The following is a 15,458-nucleotide window of genomic DNA, read 5'->3' as shown; positions in this document are numbered from 1 at the left end:
CAGCCCGCGGGGGTCAGTGTCCGGCGTTCAGGATGGGGCCGCTGCCAGCCTGGTCTTGGCCGGCTCCAGCTTGCACTGCGCGGGGCTCAGCCCACGCCCCACCTCCGGCTGCACCGATGAGCGGCCCCGGGGCATCCTGAAGAACCCCAGCTCCACCCTGGTGCAGAGAGTCCCCGGTGGGGAGAAGTAAGGGGCAGGCCTTACAGGAGGAGCGGAGGGAGGAGAGGGAGGCCCTGAGGCCGGCTCGGGCCGCGTGCGGGGGAGGGGGCGACTCCCCTGAGGACTCGGGGCAGATGAGGGCTAGGCTGGAAGGGAAGGGCCTTTAGACACCCGGCCCAGCTCCGGCTGAGAAAGTGGAGACGGGAAGCTTAACCTGACGTTTTGGACTTGGAATCCTCTGTACCTGGGGCGCAAAGGGCGTGGAGGGGACCGTCTCAGGACACCCCCTGTCCGTGACTCCTCCAATCTAGGAAGAAGTCCCAACACTGGGACGAGATGAATATCTTGGCCACGTACCACCCGTTGGACAGGGACTACGGACTCACGAAGGTGGATGAGCCCAGCACAGCCTACCACAGGTCACACGCCCAGCACAGGTCCCGATGCATCAAGTACACGGAAAGCAGCACACAGTTGGCTGGAGTGACCTCACACCACCCTTCTCCCCAGGGTCCCCTCCTGTCCCTAGGGCTTCAGACTTCAGACCCCAGCCAGTCACCAGAAATCGGGGGAGGGTCAGTCTGGATGGATGGATGGATGGATGGATGGATGGATGCTTGTTTCTCCCCCGAGGGCACTCACCTCCTCCCTGCCACGCCCCACATCCTTAGGCTGGAAGACGGTGATGAGGATCTGAGAGCAGGAACCTCACAGGCAGTGTCACCTGAAGCGCTTGCTGAGAGGTGGGGGCTCCCTGGCCTCAGTTCTCCTTGATGAAGGACCCAGGCGAGTCTAGCCAGCACCCAACCCTTGGGTCTATTGGGGCTCCCTTCAGGGACCCATATAATGGAAGAAACTATAATTCCCATCAGGCTCTGACATAAAGAAGGAGTTGGTGGTAGAGTCATCTGTCCTTGAGAAATGTTGGGAGTTGTAGCTTTCTCTCCCCATTGGGAAACCCTCTGTCACCACCCCCCCATCCCCCTTCCCTCTTTCCTGAGCCCCCAGCCCCCTCTACCCCGCTCCCCCAGGCTTGCGTCATTGGACAGTTTTTGCCCCAGAGTTCTTCAGTTTGGAGATAACAAGAACACAGGCTCCAAGGACAAGTTAACATCTAAAAAAAGTGAGACTTTAAAGCGAGGACTGGGGCAGGGGTTGTGAGGCTCAACCACTGGCCCCCAGAGTTTAGTTCTCTCCCATTCCACAGAGCAGAAAGATTTTGAGTGGCATCGTAAGGCTCACTATGATGAGGGGAAGTACCTCAAAGCTCAGAAACTAGCTGCACAGGAAGTTGAAGAGGAGCCCCCAGGTAAGTTAGTTCTCTCTAGGTCTTCCAAGAAAACAGTTGGCCCACTTAAGCTCTATGGAAGGATCAAAGATCTGAACTAGATTCCCAATGTTTGTAGGGACACAAGTAGGAAGGAAAGACAGGAGCGGGGAAAGTAAGGGAGGAAGTAGAGTGAGGGATGGGTGAGATTGACCAAGAATTACAATATAGTAGCTATCTTAGAGGCTAGCCAGCCTTGGTGTTTGTCTGAAGGACTCATGGGAGTCGTTCATCATCCCTTGCTTCTTGATGACCCCCGCACCCCCACCCGGGGAGAAAAGACAAGCAGGATCATTAGTTAAGAGAAATTCCAGGGTTAGCTGATATACCTAGTCTTGAATCCAAGTCTCTGTCTGAAGGCAGAGAAGATAGGAATGGGGGGGGGGGGGGGGAGGTGTGATAATGTCTTAAATGAGGTAGAGGAAATAGGGATGGGGAGGGCAGGAAGTTGGAACACTCATGGAGCTATAGGATCTCTTCATACAACTGTGTACCCCAACTGCCTGCTGCATAGGAATTGGTTGAGCATGTGTGTATTGAGGATCATAATTCTTCCCCTTCTCCCCACAAAGATTAGGCTCTCCCAAAAAGCTCTATGGGGAAGAGATTCTGGGCAGAGAAAGGGGCCTAATGTTCCTCATCCCCTCTGGAATAGAGGAGCCAAGTAGTGGGAAGGAGTGAGGACCTCAGGGGGACTTCCAAATGTAGAGGGACAGAAGCTACAACAAGGGGGAGAAAAGTTACACTGAAGGGTTGGTGTGAACATCATAAAATGGGGGAAGCAAATGAAGCTTTATTGTTGTTCGGTTCTGTCTGACTCTTCATGACCCTATTTGGGGTTTTCTTGGCAAAGATACTGGAGTGGTTTGCCATTTCCTTCTCCAGCTCATTTTACAGATGAGGAAACTAAGGCAAACAGGGTGAAGTGACTTGCTCAAGGTCACACAGCTAGTAAGTGTCTGAAGCCACATTTGAACTCAAGAAGATGACCTCAGGCCTGGCACTCTATTGCACCATTTAGCTGCTCCTAAGTGAGACTAGATGAGTGATTTAAGTTAAATGTCTTAAGACATGGAACCTCCCAGGGTGGGAGGTGGGCAGTGAGTAGAATGTATCTCACAAGGAAGGGGAAGAGTGACCAGGAAGTCCTGGTTAACCTAAGAAGGAATCCTCAGATACCCCTGATGTGGGGAGCCATCCCTTGCCCCAGCCTCGACACCCCCCTCCACCCCCCCAGAGAGGGAGTTTGATCGCTGGTGGAAGGGATATTATAGCAAAGGGACCTATCTGAAGGTGGCAAGAACCACAGATTTGGAAGAGGATACAGACAAAGAGCAGAAAGATGGTGAGGCAGCCCTGAGTTGTGGGAGGACGAGTGGAATGGGAGTAAGGAGGATCAAGAATTTTTAGTACCAGCTCTGGCACTGACTTGCTTGCTCTGTGTGTGACCTTCAAGTCCATTTTGTAATCTGGGCCTCAATTTTGTCATGTATAAAATAAAGAGGTTAGACGTAATGTGGCCTGTGAGGTCTCTTTTATAGCCGTAATAATTTATAATTGTTACAGCTAGGGTGGAGGTGGGGGTGGGGGGCTCCTTTCACTGTATGTATAGATGGGGGAAGTAGGTTTGTGGGGCAAGTGATAACTAACTGGAGTGGAAGGCTTGGGGGGGTCAGGTGACTACCTTCCCGTATCTGACCCCCAGCATCCTTACAGGCACCTCTGGATTGACCTGTGTGATAGAGAAGCCCCTGACCTCCCAGGGAGTCCACCTACTTGGTCTTGCTGGGCAAGCACCCAGTGGAGAACAGAAGGCTACAGAGAAGCCTCTGACTATCACTATAACACAGTCTCAGCCTGGTGAGGGGGCCCATGACACTACCTTTCCCTGGGAGATCTCATGTGACTCCCTGTGGCTCCCAAACCCTTCTACTTTCCAAGATTTCCCCAGCTACGCCCATTGCTGCTTTCTAACCCACCCCCACTCCCATATCCATTTGAGGAATGTTTCCCATTCTCACCACCACCACCACCACACACACCACATGCATTTATAGTAGAGTGCTAAGAATCAGACCCGAATTCAGATTTGACCTCAGACACTACTAGCTGTGTGACCCTGGGCGAGTCACTTAAGCTCCGTTTGCCTCTGTTTTCTCAACTTTAAATTGGGAATAACAGCTCTCCGGGTTGTTGAGAGGATTAAATGAGATATGTGAAAAGTGCTTAGTACAGTGCCTGGCACACAGTAGAGGCTGTATAAAATGCTTATTCCCTTCCCCTTCCCTTGGCAAGATGACAATGCCTTTAGTGAGTGATTTGGGAGGCTTTGGTTTTTTCCCTTTTATACAAACATTAGATAATACAAAAATAAATATCTAAGGATGATGTAGATTGGGGGTTCTGCCATTAAAAATGGCATTTATAAAAAATCGTTTTAAAATGTCCTTTGTTTCTACCCCGCCCGCCTTCCCTTATCCTTCCCCTAAAAGGGATATGTATTAAATTTTTTAGTTTAAAAAAAAGATAGGTTTTCCGAAATATTTAAAACTAACAGCAATATTATTGATAGATGGGAACACAAATGTCAGTTGTGTTTTAATCCTAGAACATGGAAATCATATGATATGTTCCACCCCCTACCCCATTCCCCAGCTGTTTTGCCCTAGACATCTTGCCTACCTCTAGCCCCCAACTCTGTTCCTTCTCCCAACCAACCAAGAATCCTTCCCAGACCCTCCCAGTTACCCTATTCCAGACCCTCCTAGGTTCCACCCCCTCTTTCCCTTCCCACAGCCCAGGGAACTCAAGGTTTGATTCCTCCCCCACCAACTTCCCAGGCACAGCCCTAACACAGAAGCACAATGGGTCCCCTGTGATGTCTGGCTGGTGTCACTGGCTGGTAACCAAGGAACTGAGCTGGAAGAGCCCAGGGATTCCAGACAAAGATGCTGGGGAAAGTCAGGGGCCCCCGGGAGGGCCTGAACGAAGGCGTGAGTCACTGGGCAGTATTGGGCCTGGGATACACTGGGAGGTAGAAGGGGCAACCAAGGCTGTAAGTGGGAAGTCACAGTTAAATTGGGGTGGGGGCACTAGTGACTTCCTTTCTCACTTCATGAGAACCCCTCCCACCCCAATGTGTATATGATCTGAAAGTGCCTTATAAAACAGTAAACAGAAAGAAGGTGGTATCTTCACTATAAGCATCATTACTGTGAGTTTGTGGAAAGAGCAAGAAAACCCAGGTTCAAGTCCCAGGATGGTCTCTCCCTAGTTGTAGGCCCTTAGATAAGTTCTTTTACCACTCTGGGCCTCAATTTCTCTACTTGTAAAAGGAAAATAATTATATACTATCTGTCATACTGTGACCAAAATAAATAACATATGTAAAAGTGCCTTATGAGTATAATAGGGCTTTCTAAAAATGCAACATTCAGAATAATGAGAGAAAGGAGTGAAGATGGGAGCTTCCTTCTCCATTTTAAACCTTGGGAGCCATTCTGTTCAGTAATATAGGTATTCCCATTGCTCCCTTGGGAATGCTTCCCAACCCTAATCCCCCACAATTCCCCCCACCCTCCAGATGAGACACTTCGTCTACACTGGAGTCAGGAGGAGGACACTGTTCAATAGAAGATGTAGCAGACTCAGGAAGCTGGGGAAGAGGGGCAGGGGGAGACACTACAGACACCCCACTTCCCCAGGCCTTGGCTACCCAGAGATGGACAATAAAGAGCAAGAGGAGTCAGAAGTCCAGGTGCATGGGATTCAATGAGCAGGATGGGGTCTGGGCAATAAGAAAATGGTAGAAGGGCAGGGAAGGATCTTGGGGGAAGTATGAAATGGAAAACACGGGGTTGTACAAAAGGGTCCAGGAAGTGAGGTAACAAGGCACGATAGTATTACATGATGCGTGACTATGGGGTGTAAGGATAACGTGAAATTGGAAAATCTGGAAAGAAAACACAGAGACTTGGAGGAGAAATTGTGGGAGTAGTAAAGAAGGAGGAGTATGGGAATGAAGGACACAAACTCAGGGACCTGGGGAAGAAAGCAGACACCCTGGAAGGGGTGGAACCAGCTACTTCTCTGATCTCAGACCTCCTCCACCAACCTCAGGCCCCACCTTCTGCCACTCCCAGTCAATTCTGACCCCGTAGGGTGAGAGCTTCTTCATTTGTATCCCCTTCTTCCCCCTGGGGTTAAAGAACCCTCTCCTCCATAGTCCCTCCTGCCCTAGAGATAGACATTTTCCTCCTTAAACTCATACATCATCCCCTTCCTCCCCTCTGGGGGAGAGTCTTCTCTCTATCTCCACTTCCACCCCAGAGAGAGAGTTAGCCCTCTTCTCCACAGCACCCAAGATGACCGTCAAACTAGACTTTGAGGAGTGTCTAAAGGACTCCCCCCGATTCCGGTAAGTGTGTGTGTGTGTGTGTGTGTGTGTGTGTGTGTGTGTGTGTACCAGGGGTCTGTGTGAGGGAGATGCTGGAAAGGACAGGGCAAGGGGAAGATACCAAATCATTTCCTGAACATCCTACTTCACCTAACAGGGTTGAAAAGGGAAGAGGATGGGGGCCAAAATGGGGGCTTCCCTGACTCTGACATTCCACCCCGTGGGGCCCGCGTGTCTGTCCCTGCCTTCCCAATCTCCATAACTGTCATTCTTCTCTCCCCTCTGTGAGCTCCCTTCCCCCATCACCTGCTTTCTGGGGTGGTTGTGAATTTCCTGTCCTTACCACATCCACCCTTCTCTTGATCCTTCCTGCTATGGCCTTGCCCACTGTCTGCTAAAACACCCGAGGCTTCTCTCCAGCCTTCTCCAGACTGTAGAAAGCAAAGACTCAAACTTTCCTCCTCTCAGAGATCACCAAGTCCATACTCCCAGTTTTTACAGAAAGGAAACTGAGTCCCAGAGAGGGAAAATTATTCACTTAAAAGTCACATAGGTAGGGAATAGCAGAGGCAAGATTCAAGTCCTCTGACTTCAAGTCTAGTCCCCTTTCCACCTTGGTGTCATTCTTTTCTCATCCATCCTTTCCACCTCCCCTTAGCATGTCCATGGTGGTAAGTTCAGGCCTTGAACTTTATGACCTTTTCCTTCCTAGGGCTTCCATTGAGTTGGTGGAATCAGATATATCAGAATTGGAGAATCGTCTGGAGAAGGTGATCATAGAGTCAGAAGAGAAGAAACTGAGTCAGAGGAAGGGGTTCTGGATAGAGGAGGGAGGATCTAGAGAAGAAGGGAAGTCAGTACAACGAGTGTTTACTGACTGCTTGCTGTGTGCGCAGCACCGAGCTAAGACATTCAGGGTACACCAAAAAAAAAAAAAAGCTCATATTTCTATAGCTCTTTAAAATTTGCAAAGTGTTTCTCTTTTCAACATTATGAAGTAGTTTGGCATAACTATGACTCTCCTCATCTTACAGATGTGGAAAATGCCAAAGGTCACGCAGGTAATAAATAGTAGTCCTGAGACTTAAACCGTCAGTTTCCCAACTTTTATATCCAGCGTTCTTTCCTTAATTAAAAAAAAAAGTCTCTCTGTGCTCTCAGGAACTCTTTGCTCTTTTAGGGGAATATAAGATTGGTGCATGAAACATAGCAAACAATAAGATAGTATCAGTGCTCTCTAGAAGTTCATAGGAGGAGAGAGATCCCTATGGACCAGAGGGACTGGGAAGGCTTCTTAGTGGAACAAAGTTGGGCTTTGAAAGGAAAATAGAGGGGGCAGCTAGGTGGTGCAGTGGGTAGAGCACCTGCCCTGGCGTCAGGAGGAGTTCAAATCCAGCCTCAGACACTTGACACACTTACTAGCTGTGTGACCTTGGACAAGTCACTTAACCCCAATTGCCCTGCCTTCCCCCCTCCAAAAAAAAAAAAAGGAAAATAGAATTCTGGTGCATGAAGATGAGTTGGAGACAGGATGAAGAGGTTAGAAAATGGTATGAACAAAAGCCAAGATCTCTGTGCATGTGCAGAGACAGTGATGAGGTTGGCCTAATTGCCACATCATGGGAGATATAGGGCCTTTGGTGAGATCTGAGGGAAGACGATCTAGAGAAGGTATGCTTGGGGAGGGAGCAAGGTGAGAAAGCATAGCCTAAAGGTGTCTCTAGGTCAGAATAGATTTGAGGGGTCCTGAATTGGACCCTTATGACCCATTTTTTCCTCACTCCCCAGCTCCTCAAGCTCGGTTCTAGCCTACTGGAGAGTGGGCGCCATTATCTTGCTACTTGTCGAGCCTTCATCAGTGGCATTCAGGAACTCTCGAACCTGGGTCCTCCAGAGCCCATGATGACTGTAAGTCCCAGAGATGGGGCTTTAGAAGGGAAGGAGGAATGGAAAGCCTAGACCTGTAGCTCAGAGTTTCTTTTCAGAGAAGAGTTCTCATGGGAGCAGAAGGGGTGGAGAAGGGGAAGAAAAACCAAAGAAATGGGTAGTAGAGGCTTCTTAAAATGGGAGGGATGGCAAGAGAGGAGTCAAGCAGTAGTGAGGGAAGAAAGGAGGACTTAAAACAAGAAAAGAAGTCAGAGAGAGTGGTCTAACCAAATAGTGTATTTAAGGAATGAGGTTTGAGGAATGGTGAACACAATGAATATAATATCAGCCCAGAATCGTAAATCTTACAAGCCAAAAGGCACCTCAGAGATAGGGGCCAGCGTTTTCTATATTTAACCACACATCAGTTGGAGTTGGAAGTACATGGATAGAACCAATATAAATGGTAGATAACCTCACCTTGGGGTCACATGGAAATCTGGGGACAAAATAGGGTGGAAAAGCCCAAAATTGATGCCCACATTTCATATTTAACATTTTAGTGGAAAAGATATTGCTAGCAGTAACATTTCCTTAAGGAGAAATTCCAATGTTCTTCAGAACACAATTTGAAAAATGCTCATCTAATTCAACTCCTCCCCTCTTACACACAAATTTATTAAACTTAGAGATAAGGGGCAAGAGTCAGGGGCAGAGTGTTGGTGTCAAGTTCTAGGGATATGCCTCACTGGAGTCTCACTTACCTTACTTTCCTTTAGGAATGCCTGGACAAATTTACAGAGAGCCTGAGTCACAAAATCAATTGCCATGAAGTGAGTGGGGTAGGATGGAGGGGAGGGGAGGGAAACAGGAAAAAAAAAATCTCTCTTTTTTTAAAGGCAATGTTTCAGGCTCTAATCACCTGCTTTCTACCAGGACCTCTTGAATGCCACTCAACAGACACTGAAGCAGCAGATCCAGAGTTTTGTGAAGGAGTAAGGGTGTTGTTTTTTTTTTTTAAACATCTGGAGCCATACTAAGGCTTCTGATTCCCATAGTACCCTATCTCCTTTTCCCCTAACTCCTCAGGGTCATCTCCTTCTCTTTGAAGGGAAGACTCAAGACCTCCCAAAATTAAAGGAAGGGGGAGCATCATACAGCCCTACATTCTCCCCATTTTTAGCCTCCAAAGCTAAATATATCTTTTATCACAAAGCCTCCACACATAGGCCCAAATTTTGAAGGAGATAAGGCCTCCTACATCTCTAATTGTATCCCAGAAGCCTCATGTTTAGAAATATATAAGTTTGAGAGTGTGTCTTCTAACCTTACGTACGTCATAATTTCTTTTGAGGGCTTGCAGTAAGAATCTTTGATCCTTCATTTCTCCCCTAGGAGTCTCCGTGGTTTCTGGGAAGCCCGAAAAGAGTTTTGGAGAGGGGCAGAGTCCCTGGAGGCAGCTCTCAGTCACAATGCTGAAGTCCCCCGGCGCAGGGCACATGAAGCGGAAGAAGCAATGTCTGCACTGAAGACTGTCAGAGCAGGATACCAAGGGCGGGCATTGGACTATGTGTTGCAGGTGACACCCACCAGTGTGATTGGGAATTAGTAGTGCTTCAGTCCTTCCTCCTGTTCTAGAGGAGGAGATGGAGAATGGGAGAGGCAGGAATGATATTGAAGATATGAGGACTAAGGGGGGTCATATCCCATGGGCCTCAGTTTACTCAGTTGAGAAGGCTGAGTTTCTCAGAGACATTCTGGCTCTAACATTCTCTGACTCTGTACTTGTGGGATAGTTCTGGGGATTAGAAAATCTTTGCTCTATCTCCTCCCTATTCCCACTCCCCCACCCCCTACCCCACCTTCTGACCAAGTGCTCTTGAGCTGTCAGGAGGATTGGCCTTATCTCTGTGTTCCCCAGATCAATGTGATCCAGGACAAGAGGAAGTTTGACATCATGGAGTTTGTAAGTTGGGGCAGTAGGGCTTTGGGAAGATGAAGGTGGGCTAGAAAGGGAATGGATAGGTGAAAGATCGAGGCGAACTCATTTTGTGTGAGAACAAACATCCTGATAGAGAATAGCAACAAAACAATGAAAAATGGAAAAAACAAACCAAAGAGCTGTCAACACATACCAAGCTCTACTTTCTTCCTACCCCGCTGCATCCATCAGGGACCTCGAGATACAAACATATCTTTTGCCGATTTTGTGATTCAGAGTTGTCATTGCCCAAATCTTAGGCATTTTCTTTGCCTAGCATTCAGGCAACTTTCAGCACAGTGCAATATAGTGTGCAGAAAAAGCATTTTCTTGGACACTTACAACATAGAGGACTGAAGACAGAGGCAGGGAAAAGCCACTGAGGTATATAAAATCCACACAACTATACTGTTCCATAAAGAATTACCATTTAGCTCTCCTACCTCTTCTCAATGTGATTGGCTTTTGTATGAAGACTGGTTTAGGGAACACCAACTCGAGATGTTCTGACTATCCATGTTTTATAAGCCATCTACATCAGAGTAGAAAAAAGATTAATGTCTTCATTAGGGCTATTGGTGGGAAGCCATCGCCTTCTGGTCCCCACAACTCAACTGCTACTGTTCCTTGATTGTGCATTTCCTCCCTCCACCCACCCCTCCAAGGTACTTCGATTGGTGGAAGCTCAGGCAATATACTTCCAGCTGGGTCATGAAGAATTGAATGGGATAGGAGTCTACCACAAAGAGCTGGGGGCCCAGGTGAGGGATGCCTGGGGTGGTCCCCCAGTGAGGTAGGGTTAAGAAGTTGAGGCTGGGGAAAGTTGTTGGGTTTTTTTTTTTATGGGGGGAGAAGTTTTAAGGGCAAATGTAAGAGGCTGCGGTGTGGGTGGAGGAACATGTAACTGACACAAGAGAAGTGTGTGGAGACTTTTGTTAGGCTGCAATGGGTGAGGTCCTCCTTCCAACCTTTCTCCCTTCCCCATGCATACTCCAGGATGATGGGAGGATGGCGACTGCAGCCGTGATTCCTCTCTACTCTTTACTTCCAGTTACACAAGCTTGTCCTGGAGTCTGCACGGGAAAAAAGAGACATGGAGCAGAGACATGTGCTGCTGAAGGAGCAGGTGAGGGGTGGCAGAACCAGAGTGGGAAGGTTCTTGTTTTGTGACTACCAGGAGCACCCGACCATGATCCTCTATTGTGTTTGGTCTCTCCAGGAGCTGAGTGGAGAGGAACCTGAGCCAGGCCTGAAGGAAGGACCAGGCGGGCTGGTGATGGAAGGCCACCTCTTCAAAAGGGCCAGTAACGCTTTCAGGACATGGAGCCGGTGAGGTCACTACTACCACTTCCCTCCCTGAATTCTGTCCTGAACTTTCACACTGACTCACTCTGACTTTTGGCCAGTCTTTATCCCTCTTTGGCTATCAGTTTCCTCCTCTGCAGAATAAGGGATTTCGATTAGTAATCTCTAAGGGCCTCTCCAATCCTGACCTTCTATGATTCTTTGATTTTAACCGATTTCACCCATGCCATGCCTAACTCCTCTCCTTGTGGAGGCAGGTGGTTGGTCCCCCCACCCTTCCCTTTCCCCCAAGTATTTCCCCATGCCCCTTTTAGCCCTTTGTTCAAGTATACTGAGTTACAAAAAACAATCTCATGTTCCCCCTCTTATTCAGTTCCTCTAGTTTCTTCCTTCCCCTTCCCACTTTTCTCCATCCCACCCACTCCATCTCACTCTGAGTTCCCCATCCTAGACGCTGGTTCACCATTCAGAACAACCAGCTGGTTTATCAGAAGAGGTACAAGGTGAGTAGCAGCATTTGGGCATTTAAAACACACAGAGGTCCGTGAAAGGAGCAGAGACTGACAGGTCTCTATTGGCTTGATGTCAGGGTGGGCAGAAGGGCCATGAGAGATAGCTGGCAGACCAGATACCTTTACATTCCGTAGGATCCTATGACAGTGGTTGTGGATGATCTTCGACTGTGCACAGTGAAACTCTGCCCTGACTCTGAAAGAAGATTCTGCTTTGAAGTTGTCTCCCCCAGCAAGTGAGGGATGACGGGGAGTGGAGGGGGGTGGGGAAGAGAGGTTAGGAAGAGGGCCCACCCTTTATCACCCATTTAGGCCCCACAGGGCTCTAATCTCATCAGAGTGACTTGGGTACGTGCCCCTTCCCCACATCTCTCTCCTCATTACCTGAACCTTGAGTTTTTGACTCTTGATACTTACTAGTGATGTGACCTTCAGCTTCCACTAAGGTAAAGAGGAGATAATATTTGTACTGTTGACTTCATAGGAGTACTGTATGGAGAGTCCTTAGTAAACACAAACTAACTCTCTAAATTGGGGGTGGTATCATCTCCGTGGGCAGCTAGGTGGCCCAGTGGATAGAGGGCCAGGCCTGGAGTCAGGAAGATTCCTCTTCCTGAGTTCAAATCCAGCCTCAGACACTTACTAGCAGTGTGACCCTGGGCAAGTCACTTCACCCTGTTTACCTCAGTTTCATCATCTGCAGAAATGAGCTGGAGAAGGGAATGGCAAACCACTCCAGTATCTTTGCCAAGAAAACCTCAAATGAGGTCACAAAGAGCTGAACACAACTGAACAGCAATCATTCCCATGGCTGTCTGCACCTCTATGCCCTGCCCCTGTAACCTCCTTCCTTGCCTCCCCAGGTCCTGCCTCCTCCAGGCAGACTCAGAGCATCTTCTTCAGTTGTGGGTCAGCGCTGTGCAAAGCAGCATCGCTACAGCCTTCAGCCAGGCCCAGGAGGAGAGAGGCTCTCTGGACCAGGTGGGTGAGCTGGCAGATGGCAATGAAGGGAAGCATGGTATTACGCAATAAGAAAAAAAACCAAAACCCTGGAATCCGAGTTAGAGGATCTAGATTTGAATCCCAGCTCCTACCACTTAATAGCTACATGACAGCACGTTAATTCCTTCAGCCCTCTGTTGCTTCATCTATAAAGTAGAAACTGATACCTGATTTTCAGCACAGGGCCTTCTCACTTGTAGCCCCTCCCAGAAAACTACACCAGGTCACAGGCGATCTGTGGGTGCAGCATCGCCTCAAAATGGAAACTTATGGACCTTTAGCATCATGATTCCTTTTACTAGGCCAACCAGAAGGGACAAGTTAGTTCAAAGCAAAAGACATTTAATCTAACAGCTAGGTGGTGCTGTGGAGAGAGTGCTGGGCCTGGAGTCAAGAAGAATCTTCTTCCTGAGTCCACATCTGGCTTCAGACACTGGGTGACCCTGGGCAAGTCACTTACCCCTGTTTACCTCAGTTCCTCAAATGTAAAATGAACTGGAGAAGGGAATGGCAAACCACTCCAGTATCTTTGCCAAGAAAATCCTAAATGAGATTGTGAAGAGTCAGACAGCACTGAAAGAAGGCAAATTGAGTGACAAGAACTCCCCCAAACCCTCCCCGATGCAGACAGCGCCACCTCGTATTACATCTCACATCCTCAAGGCTGCTGGTCCGCTAGTCCACTCGTCACCTCCTTGGGCCTCCACTGCTCGTGGTCACCATCTGCTGGATTGTATGTGACTACTGAGTCAGGAGTTTGAGGATATGAGGAGCCACACCCAAGAGCAGCCTAGCCACTAGTAGAGATTTGTAGGCTTAACAGGGGTGGGGAACCTGCCACCCCCGGGGCCACAAGTGGCCTTCTGGGTCCTCGGGTGTGACCCTTTGACTGAGTCCAAGTTTTACAGAACAAATCCTTTTATTAAGGGGATTTGTTCTGTGAAGTTTGGATTCCATCAGAGGGCTGCACTTGAGAGGACTTAGAGGGCGCAGGCACATGTGGCCTCCAGGTCGCAGGTTCCCCACCCCTGGGCTCTGACTCAGTTCCTCTGTCCCCTCCTTGGGTTCTCTAGATCTTATCTGATTGCTGGCTAAGTGTAAATCTAGTCAGGGAGCCTTTTTAGTTCTTAATCATACCCATACCCCTGGGCCCAGCAGATATTCCCATTGCTCTCCCCACCCCCGCCTTGCCCTTGGCGTTCTATGTAATGCCCAGGGATGGTGATCATTATCATTCATTGATCACTGCCTTGCTCTCCTGTGTTCTGGTCCACGCCAGAGCAGTCTTTGGTCTCTATACACTCTATAGAGTTCAAGTCTCTAATTTTTCTGTCTCACCTGAATGAATTTTGTAAGCCTTAAAGTCTGTATAAATGTGAGTCATGGTTATTCATCTAGGACAAGGGGAACCTGGGAGGGAAGTAGAGGGAGTCTGACGGGTCTTAATCTTTTAATTAGTCATAAACCCTCCCAGGGTTTTGTGGGGTATCTTCTGAAATATCTTTTTCCTGCAGGGCCCCTCTCACTCGGCCTCAGGCTTGGCCTCCACCTTGGCTTGTGGAGGAGCATCCAGGGGGACAGGCCGAGGGTCTGGTGTGGCAGGACGGGTGGCAGCCCAGGTACAGAGTGTGGAGGGGAATGCCCAGTGCTGTGATTGCCGGGAACCTGCTCCAGAATGGGCAAGCATCAATCTTGGTGTGACCCTCTGCATCCAGTGCTCTGGAATTCACAGGTCACAACCCTTACCTTACAACATTTATTTCCAAAATATCTCCCAGGGATTTCCTTCTTCAGTCTCCCCTCTCTACTCTTAATACATCTCCTCTTTCTCTATACTATGGAAGATCCTGCTTACCTGGTCCCAAACTCCTTCATACAAGCCCTTTGGAACTCCTATGCTACCCCCTTGGTCTATTAGATCAGTGACCTTCAGCACTCCCTAGGGTCATAAAACCTTAGGATGCCAAAGGCAGAAAGAACCTCTTGAGATCATCTAGCCCACAATTCCCCAAATCAGTTTGGCCGCACAACAGTTGGAGACTTGAAATCTCTTGGCAGAATTCATAAATGCTGGTCTATAACAGGGCTGAAGAGGAGAGGTCTAGGAAATGGTGAAACAAAATAGAGGCTATTGAGTCCATTCTTTTTTAAACAAAAAAAATGGCTACATGTAAAAATGTGTTTGATACAAGAATTTCACATTTAATATTTTCAAGGGAAAAGATCACTGGCGTAGACATATTTACACAGAGCTCCCATTCACATCACAGAGAACTCCAGCATTCCAAAGAACACAAGGAAATGCTGATCTTGTCCAACCCCCTCATTGTACAGGGGAAGAAATTGAGGCCCAGAGATGCCTTCCCCATATTATAAGTGCCCCCCTCCCTGTCTATTCATTTTCCTTCCAGGGCTTAGTGCTTCACCTCCCCACCCCCGTCCACCAAGCCCCGCTTTTCCCTCCTTAGACTCTCAGTCTTCTCTATAGGTTCCTCTGTGTCTGTGTATCTACCTCTCCTCTAGACTGTGGGCTGGAAGCAGGGAGGTTCTTATTAAACAGGGTCATTAGGTAAACAGGAGCCACACCCCTCACGGAGTATGAGTCTGAGGAACAAAGAAAGGAAAATGGTGACTGGAAAGGAGCTCAGTCCCCCTAAAATAGAGAGGAGAAAAATGTGAAATGAAGTAATAGTATTTGACAAGGGTTAGCTTCTCAAGTCCTAGTTTGGCTGCCACCATCCTGTCTTGCTGGTAGATCAATTCACCAGACTTTGCTCACAGGCCTGCTAAGTGCAAAAAGCTCAGTATTGGGTGCTAAGGGGAGACACACAGAGGAGGAAGAGTCTCTGCCCTGTGGATCTTATAGTTCATCTAGCAATAACACCACAAAGGAATACACACTGCATGATT

At 48.4% G+C, this 15,458-nt stretch overlaps 1 protein-coding gene across 4 annotated transcripts in view; it reads left to right on the top strand.

The window, feature by feature from the left end:
- Positions 1-768: 768 nt before the first annotated feature.
- ACAP1 (ArfGAP with coiled-coil, ankyrin repeat and PH domains 1) overlaps positions 769-15,458 on the top strand; it is a 40,593-nt gene continuing 25,903 nt past the window's right edge. The window contains exons 1-18 of one of the 4 annotated variants that reach the window (XM_036768577.1): positions 769-902; positions 1,367-1,468; positions 3,203-3,346; positions 4,327-4,479; positions 5,070-5,903; positions 6,595-6,652; positions 7,671-7,790; positions 8,528-8,581; positions 8,685-8,743; positions 9,144-9,327; positions 9,670-9,714; positions 10,395-10,490; positions 10,781-10,855; positions 10,949-11,058; positions 11,486-11,537; positions 11,682-11,782; positions 12,410-12,527; positions 14,063-14,280. In XM_036768577.1, the coding sequence (XP_036624472.1) occupies positions 5,851-5,903; positions 6,595-6,652; positions 7,671-7,790; positions 8,528-8,581; positions 8,685-8,743; positions 9,144-9,327; positions 9,670-9,714; positions 10,395-10,490; positions 10,781-10,855; positions 10,949-11,058; positions 11,486-11,537; positions 11,682-11,782; positions 12,410-12,527; positions 14,063-14,280 (1,343 nt within the window). In that variant the 5' untranslated portion in view covers positions 769-902; positions 1,367-1,468; positions 3,203-3,346; positions 4,327-4,479; positions 5,070-5,850. Of the gene's footprint in view, positions 903-1,192; positions 1,469-3,202; positions 3,347-4,326; positions 4,480-5,069; positions 5,904-6,594; positions 6,653-7,670; positions 7,791-8,527; positions 8,582-8,684; positions 8,744-9,143; positions 9,328-9,669; positions 9,715-10,394; positions 10,491-10,780; positions 10,856-10,948; positions 11,059-11,485; positions 11,538-11,681; positions 11,783-12,409; positions 12,528-14,062; positions 14,281-15,458 lie in introns of those variants that run through there. The other 3 variants (XM_036768576.1, XM_036768579.1, XM_036768580.1) reach the window with 3 other exon arrangements.

The sequence above is a fragment of the Trichosurus vulpecula genome, chromosome 7 (assembly GCF_011100635.1).
Source record: "Trichosurus vulpecula isolate mTriVul1 chromosome 7, mTriVul1.pri, whole genome shotgun sequence".
Lineage (NCBI taxonomy): Eukaryota > Metazoa > Chordata > Mammalia > Diprotodontia > Phalangeridae > Trichosurus > Trichosurus vulpecula.
Note: the sequence above shows the minus strand (reverse complement) of the source record. Positions and strands in the feature narration are given on the sequence as shown.